Genomic DNA, 8,719 nt, shown 5'->3' with positions numbered 1-8,719 from the left:
TAACTAGTAACTGTAACATATTACATTTAGAAAGTAACCTACCCAACCCTGTAAATCAGACATGATTACTCATACTGTAACAAATCTTAATATACATTTTCAAAACACTATCAAGTCTCATATGCAAACATACTCAGATCAACCACATGGTGGTGCTATTAGCGGAACACAATAACTATCTGTTTGACAGAGTCATGGAATTTGGCACACATGCTCAGGGATGTGAGTATGGTTGTGTTTGGCCTCATGGTGGCGCTGTTGGAAGAAGGTGAGCAACAGTTTTCACTAGAATCTTTGAAAGGAAAATTAGTTATTATTTGTATTTATTTCAAATGTATTTAACTAGGCAAGTCATTTAAGAACAAATTCTTATTTACAATGACGGCCTACAGAGGCCAAACCCGGACGGGACGACGCTGGGCCAATTGTGCACCTACCTATGGGACTCCCAATCATGGCCGGTTGTCATACAGCCTGGAATTGAACCAGGGTGTCTGTAGTGATGCCTCAAGCACTGAGATGCAGTGCCTTAGACCGCTGCGCCACTCGGGAGGTTTGAGATGGGCCTATAATTTATCAGATCATCTGGATCAAGATCAGTTTTTTTTAAGGAGTGGTTTAGTTACAGCCAGTTGTTTTCTAGATATTGTTGTTTAGATTTTCATTATATATTATACACTGGCAACAGCCAAAATAAATAACCTAGGAATCAGGCTTAACCTGTCATATCTGAACATACACAGGTAGGGCAAGACTACACAGCCTTCCCTTAAAGGTGAAAACACATCCACCGAATTATGGCCTGCCGTTCGCTGACCGCGTGGTGTGTTTTAGGGACCACCCCGCCAGTGGACGTCTGACTGCCAAATCGGTTTTCAAATTACAGCAGGCACTCTGTTTAGACTGGTGGTAAGTACTTTCGGCCGTGCTGAGAAACCAAAACGAATCTGAATCACAGGACTTCAAAAATATACATATGCACTTCCAAAGATAATTTCTATATCCATCAAGGCTTGAGTATAACATTTAATCACAGTTTCTAAATTGACCACTTCATAATTTTCTTTCAACTCACAGTTTTGACCTCAATCATAACACAGAGGCCATATAGCCCTCGGCCTCTTTCTATCCATGCTCAGATGTGTGTGCTCTCAACATTAGAAAGGACGAAGAAACCAGACAAATGCAAACTTTGAGCGCTCCAAACTAACGACATTGGGGAAAATGACTGGAAACTCCTACATCGAATGAAATAACCCAAAACGTATTTCTGACAAGTGTAGCATAGTTTGTGAGATCTGAAAACAATGTGTCCCCTCTGAGAATTAGAACGGTAAATTCATATGCATATATATTTCAGGAAAGAACAAAGATTAGCGATGTAACCAAACCATAACGGTCTAGATTACTGGGACATTACGGTGATTAACAGTAAATGCATTACTGGTGATATAATTAGCGGGGAATCAATAAACATTGAACAAACAAAGGGTATACTTAATAATTCACATAATGAAATAATGAATTTGCCTGAATTGGCAGGAGACAGAGAGCACATTGGTGGTGAGAGGAGCCTAGCTCTCACTTCGCCACATCTTATTCCTATCTTTATGCAAGTTGCAACATTCTTTCACAAAATAAATAACCCTTTTTTTTATTTTTTTTTTAACTAAGGCCAAGATTCAATCATATTAAGCCAAGGTTTTGGCAGTGTCGGAGGTGGAACTGCATTGGAGCTGTCAAATTAGTGAGCAGCGGCTCTTGCAATCACTGTCAGGAAAGCCACACCCGCCCCACTTCCGTTAGAAATTCAGAGCGAGTGTAGGCTTTATATAAATAATTACTTCCAAATTGAAAAATCATTCAACTAAATTCTATCATCTTAAACCAGGTGTCGATTACATCTCACATTCCAGTGTTCAAACTTGTAAACAAGGCTGCAAATTATTTCTGTTAATGCGAAATCACTTGCAATGTCCTCTTTAGGTTTACTGCCAGGAGCGACTTGTGGATTTATCAGCTCTAACTCAGTTCCACCTCTGACAGCATCAAAACAACAGCTATGCCAATGTCGGCAAAAGCAGATCTGATTGAATAGAGCCCTAACTTTGGAAATGCAGAAGCACCGTCTGTCCTAGTTTGTTAATCTATATACAGCACACAAAAACATTCCATCCTGTGAAATTATTGTGAAATGTCATTTGTCCCAACACGAGACATTGCGACATGTCATCTCGGTTGTCATCTGCCCTCTCTCTTCACTTTACAGACAAAGTTTTTTAACAGTGTTGTTTAACAGAAACTCTGCCGTTTTCTCCGCCCTGTCCCCCAGACACATAATGGGCAGAGTACAGGCTCTCTCGGTGCGGGTCTGTCTTCCCTGTGTCCAGACTGCTCAGTGTTCTCAGCCTTAGCATCTGCCTCAGCTTTTGACGGAACTCCCTAGAGGCAAAGTAGTAGATGAAGGGGTCGAGGCAGCTGTTGAGGCAACTGAGGGAAAGAGTCAGCTTGTAGGCCATGTAGAGGGAGTCCCCGTAGAAGAGCCTCCGGATGGTGTGAGCCAGGAGGAGGATGTTGTTGGGAGCAAAGCAAAGTGTGAAGACCGTTAGGACGGTGACGGCAAGACGGATAGCTTTCTCTTTCTGGTTGGTCTTGGAAACTCGGGCCAGCTTGCGGATGATGCCGATGTAGCAGAATACAGTGATGCAGAACGGGATGAGGAAAAGGATGACAAACAGGGTAAGGAGGAAAGCAGCCCAGGCCTCCATCGATGGAAGCATGTCCCTCTTCAGAACGTCAAAGCAGGTGGTGATCCCGAGTTCTGGAACGTGGAACGTCAGGTCGGTTGTCATTAATGGGTACAGGACAGATAGGACGACTGTCCACATGGCCAAACAGCCGATAACAGCGAATGACTTCCTTTCCCTGGTCTCACGGAAGAGCATGGGCCAACAGATGCCCAGGTAGCGGTCTCCACTGATGGCGGTCATAGTTAGAATTGAGCAGTACATGTTGGCAAAGAACACCACGGTCAGGAGCCTATGAAAGATCAGAATATATTTAATCGTTATTCATCTGTGACAAAAGAGATTTGTTTGCTCAGGGCATGGAAAAGGCATATTTCTCAATGAGACTAATCAGGATAAATAAATGATGATAAAAAAAATAAACAAGAATACCTGCATACGCCCGGGCCCAGGCTCCAATTATGCCCCTGCATCTGATACTTGATCTGGAAGGGCAGGACGAGGCCCAAGACCAGGTCAGTCAGGGTAAGGTTTATCATGAAGATAATGGAGGGGGTTTTGGGAAAGGTACGGAAGAGGAGAAGCCACATGGAGAGGCCATTTCCTGTCAGGTTGATGACGGTGACCACGATGTAGATGATGGAGATAGCAGTGCTGGCTGTCGTGTTCTGGAACAGGGACAATGTGATGTTGTCCAGTTTGGTGCTGTTGGTACTCCATGCCATGGTGACAATGACTTCACACAGACTACCTATGACCAGACAGACATTTAGATTATGTAAAAGGATATAATTGTCTTGTCTGTAACCCAATGTACTAGCTAGTGTCACGTGGGATCTGAACTTTTCTTTTAAAACAAGAATTGGCAGACAATAATGTGCCAATGAATTTTCACCACACCCTAATAGGGTAATTTTATTCCTTCTTTAATAAGGACAACAGTTTTCAGTTGTGCTAACATAATTGCAAAAGGGTTTTCTAATGATCAATTAGCCTTTTAAAATGATAAACTTGTATTCGCTAACACAACGTGCCATTGGATCACAGGAGTGATGGTTGCTGATAAAGGGCCTCTGTACGCCTATGTAGATATTCCATCAAAAATCTGCCGTGTCCAGCTACAATAGTCATGTACGACATTACCAATGTCTACGCTGAATTTCATGTTATTTTTAAATGGACAAAAAATGTGCTTTTCTTTCAAAACAAGAACATTTCTAAGTGACCCCAGACCTTTGAACGGTAGTGTATATACAGTTGAAGTCAGAGGTTTACATACACCTTAGCCAAATACATTTAAACTCGGTTTTTCACAAGTCCTGACATTTAATCCTAGTAAAAATTCCCTATCTTAGGTCAGTTAGGATCACCACTTTATTTTAAGAATGTTAAATGTCAGAATAATAGTAGAGTGATTTATTTCAGCTTTTATTTCTTACCTCACATTCCCAGTGGGTCAGAAGTTACACTCAATTAGTTCTTGGTAGCATCGCCTTTAAATTGTTTAACTTTGGTTAAACGTTTTGGGTAGCCTTCCAAAAGCTTCCTACAATAAGTTGGGTGAATTTTGGCCCATTCCTCCTGACAGAGCTGGTGTAACTGAGTCAGGTTTGTAGGCTTCCGTGCTCGCCCACACTTTTTCAGTTCTGCCCTCAACATTTCTATATGATTTAGGTCAGGGCTTTGTGATGGCCACTCCAATACCTTGACTTTGTTGTCCTTAAGTAATTTTGCCACAGCTTTGGAAGTATGCTTGGGGTAATTGTCCATTTGGAAGAACCATTTGCGACCAAGCTTTAACTTCCTGACTGATGTCTTGAGATGTTGCTTCAATGTAGCCACATAATTTTATTCCCTCATGATGCCATCTATTTTGTGAAGTGCACCAGTCCCTCCTGCAGCAAAGCACCCCCACAACATGATGCTGCCACCCCCGTGCTTCACGGTTGGGATGGTGTTCTTCTGCTTGCAAGCCTCCCCCTTTTTCCTCCAAACATAACGATGGTCTTTATGGCCAAACTGTTCTATTTTTGTTTCATCAGACCTGAGGACATTTCTCCAAAAAGTATGACCTTTGTCCCATGTGCAGTTGCAAACCATAGTCTGGCTTTTTTATGGCGGGAGTAGTGGCTTCTTCCTTGCTGAGCGGCCTTTCAGGTTATGTCGATATAGGACTCGTTTTACTGTGGATATAGATACTTTTGTACCTTTTTCCTCCAGCATCTTCACAAGGTTCTGGGATTGATTTTCACTTTTCACACCAAAGTACGTTCATCTCTAGGAGAAAGAACGCGTCTCTTTCCTGAGCAGGATGATGGCTGCCTGGTCCCATGGTGTTTATACTTGCGTACTATTGTTTGTACAGATGAACTTGGTACCTTCAGGCGTTAGGAAATTGCTCCCAAGGATGAATCAGACTTGTGGAGGGCTACACTTTTTTGTCTGTTTGTGGGATAACCACAAACAAAATCGGTGAATGCAGATTCTTCTGAAGCTGAGAAAAATGTGTGGGCATGCGGAAAGACTCTGACTTTCTGTAAATGGCAGTCAAAGAGAAGAACGATAAATGTTGTCCACCAAACGCTTATTTAGGCCAGGGTTTCCCAAACTCTGTCCTGTGCACCCCCCCAACACAGCTGATTCAAATAATAAAAGCTTGATGATGAGTTCGTTATTTGAATCAGCTGTGTAATGCCAGTGCTAAAACCAAAATGTGCACACAAGGGGTGCCCCAGGACAGAGTTTGGCAAACTCTGATTTAGACCCAATCACGATCTCTTCAGAGCAAGTTATTACATATAGTCCCATTTTAACATTCTCTATGAAATGAGCTTTTTTAAGTTATGTATGATTACATGCAGTAAGCTTTAAAATTATAGACGAATGTCCGTTTGAATGTGGTAAAAAGTCATAAAATTTTGATGATGGCAGTATGATAAACAAAAGAAAATATACATTTACAACTAATTGTTGAAATGTTTATGTTTGCTTTTTTAAAGTATTATTATTACATTTGCAATATGTAACTTTTTTGGTGACCTGACCAAATTCACATAAAAATGTGAGTTATAGAACTGTCATTCTTATTGAAAGCAAGTCTAAGAAGTGGTAGATCTGTTCTATGTGCTCTATTTTTATGCTTCCAGTTCTTATTTTTTAATTTTGTGTCTTTTACTTTCAGTTTTGTACAACCAGTTTCAAACCTTTAAAAATACAATATTTTTATGTATATAAAATATATTTCACAGTGGTTTAGATGGTACAGTGATTCTCTACTCCATCTATTGCTTATTTTATCACATAAACTGAAATAAGGCAAACCTTTCAAATGATAGCAACCAGGAAATGGGGGAGCGATTTCTGCATATTGCACCTTTAAAGGACCAAAATAACCCAAAGTCTCTAAATGTATAAGTAGTTGCAAACATGCAAATTAAGCCTAAAATGGAATGAATGTATGTATGTATGTATGTATGTATGTATGTATGTATGTATGTATGTATGTATGTATGTATGTATGTATGTATGTATGTATGTATGTGTGTGTGTGTGTGTGTGTGTATGTATGTATGTATGTATGTATGTAATGTATGCATGTGACTGCATACAGTTTGTTTCTTCATTGAAGTGCATTACTATTTAAACTTCTCTTACTGAAAGCCAATATTAGGCTATACCATCGATAAGTTGAAATATCATCACATCTAGAACAGCCTTCCACCCGAAAGTCAATTCTGAATGAAAAAAAGTATTAAAGGGGACAGTTAAAAACTAAGCCTGTGCTAATAGTCCTCTGGAACCACATTAATTCTGGGAAATAACATAACTGAGAATCTCTTGTAATACCAGTCCTGTGCAAATAGGGCTTTAGGCAACAACAACTATTGTGTATGATGAACTGTACCATGTATTATAGGTGTTAGTATAAAAATATTGTCTATAAAATCAGTTTTTTTTGCAGTGTGATATTTTTCTATTCTTGTGGTGACAATAATGTGTTTTTGGCTCTGGACTGAACTTCCCATTGTAAAATATTACAACACTAGCACACACCACAAGGACTAAATACACTTTCACCCAAACATATTGAGGGTGTTAATAACCACATACCAAATGTGACTGTGTCTGCTGGCGCTTTCTATATACTATAGAACACATTTCCAGTGTTGTACAAAATATGAAATTCCAGAAGTGCATGAAATTCCAACAGTGTATCTTGGCTCTTGTACAGTAAATTCCCCTCCATGTGCAAGTGAAGTGGCACACTAACCTTATATTATTTAACCAAAACACAAGCTTTGCCAAAAGTAAATAGCACAGGTACTGTATGCATCTAAACAGAATTCCTTCATTCTAACTTCAAATATAGAACGTAATATATCTGAACATTATCCCCCTTTCTGAGACAAGGTACTCTGAATTGAAACAAAGAACAATGACATATTTTAGGCTAAATCTTTATCAATCTCGAATTCAGATTTTGGACATTAACAGTTCAAATTGAAGTATCTTTGTATTAAGGGCTCCCAGGTGGCGCAGCGGTCTAAGGCACTGCATCTCAGTGTTAGAGGCGTCACTACAGACATGAATCCAGGCTGTATCACAACCGGTCGTGAATGGGAGTCCCATAGGGCGACACACAGTTGGCCCAGCGTCGTCCGGGTTTGGCCAGTGTAGGCCGTCATTTCAAATAAGAATTTGTTCTTAACTGACTTGCCTAGTTAAATAAAGGTTACAATTAAAAATGTAAAAAGTATAAAGCAAAGAGACAGAGCAGTACTTACCTCTGTGAATACACAGACTTGATTCAGAGAGGGGCGGTTGGGGGATGGATGCATTGTACTGTAGCAGGTCAGGAAACGGGTGCACGTTACTGTCGAATAAGGGAAGTGCGTCATGTCTTCATATCCAACTGCCATAGGCAGGCAAAACTAGTAAACAAGGTGTAATAATGTATGTGCACTCTGTTTCTGTTTGGTATTTGCTTTCCTTTTACTAGGTAAGTTGATTCAGGATACATTCTCATTTACAACAACTACCTGGAAAAAAAGTGTGCGTGTGCAATAATTAAATTCGCTCTTGCACGCCTTGTATACAATGCCATTTATTTTTTATAGGACTCATTTTAATGCCAAAAGGTTACGTCCACAACACTTAGTGCACTGTGTTCATAACAGATTGTAGTTTTGGGAACAGAAAACTGTATTGAGATCAGGCTTATCTCTATGAGAAAATCAGAATGTCGGCCCAGTTCCATATCCAGACGCCTCACAAGTCCTCAAATGGCAGCTTCATTAAATAGTACCCGCAAAACACCAGTCTCAACGTCAACATTGAAGAGGTGACTCGGGGATGCTGGCCTTCTAGGCAGAGTTCCTCTGTCCAGTGTCTGTGTTCTTTTGCCCATCTTCATTTTTATTTTTATTAGCCAGTCTGAGATATGGATTTTTCCTTACTCTGCCTAGAAAGCCAGCATCCCGGAGTCGCCTCTTCACTGTTAATGTTGAGACTGGTGTTTTGCGGGTACTATTTAATGAAGCTGCCAGTTGGGGACTTGTGAAGTGTCTGTTTCTCAAACTAGACACTCATGTACTTGTCCTCTAGCTCAGTTGTGCACCGGAGCCTCCCACTCCTGTTTCTATTCTGGTTAGAGACAGTTTGCGCTGTTCTGTGAAGGGAGTAGTAAATTGCGTTGTATTTTATCTTCAGTTTCTTTGCAATTTCTCCCATGGAATAGCCTTCATTTCTCAGAACAAGAATAGACTGATGAGTTTCAGAAGAAAGCTCTTTTGAGCCTGTAATCGAACCCATAAATGTTGATGCTCCAGATACTCAACTAGTCTAAGTAAGGCCAGTTTTATTGCTTCTTTAATCAGAACAACAGTTTTCTGCTGTGGTAACATAATTGCAAAATGGTTTTCTAATAAATTAGCCTTTTAAAATGATAAACTTGGATTAGCTAACACAACGTG

The 8,719-nt window shown here is 40.2% G+C and overlaps 1 protein-coding gene across 1 annotated transcript; it reads right to left on the bottom strand.

The window, feature by feature from the left end:
* Positions 1–1,013: 1,013 nt before the first annotated feature.
* p2ry8 (P2Y receptor family member 8) lies at positions 1,014–7,596 on the bottom strand. Its single transcript, XM_035750356.1, has 3 exons — positions 7,532–7,596; positions 3,180–3,498; positions 1,014–3,039 (listed from the first exon to the last, which is right to left on the bottom strand). Exons 2-3 carry the CDS (start codon positions 3,470–3,472, stop codon positions 2,280–2,282), a joined length of 1,053 nt encoding a protein of 350 aa, XP_035606249.1. The 5' UTR covers positions 3,473–3,498; positions 7,532–7,596; the 3' UTR covers positions 1,014–2,279.
* Between the last annotated feature and the right edge of the window lie 1,123 nt (positions 7,597–8,719).

The sequence above is a fragment of the Oncorhynchus keta genome, chromosome 34, assembly GCF_023373465.1.
Source record: "Oncorhynchus keta strain PuntledgeMale-10-30-2019 chromosome 34, Oket_V2, whole genome shotgun sequence".
In the NCBI taxonomy this organism is placed as follows: domain Eukaryota; kingdom Metazoa; phylum Chordata; class Actinopteri; order Salmoniformes; family Salmonidae; genus Oncorhynchus; species Oncorhynchus keta.
This window is presented reverse-complemented; position numbering and strand designations above follow the sequence as displayed.

Coding starts and splice junctions, on each gene's coding strand:
- p2ry8 (XM_035750356.1), bottom strand. CDS start 3,472: ATGGCATGGAGTACCAACAGCACCAAACTGGACAACATCACATTGTCC. Junction 3,040..3,179: donor CTGGGCCCGGGCGTATGCAG/GTATTCTTGTTT, acceptor GATCTTTCATAG/GCTCCTGACCGTGGTGTTCT.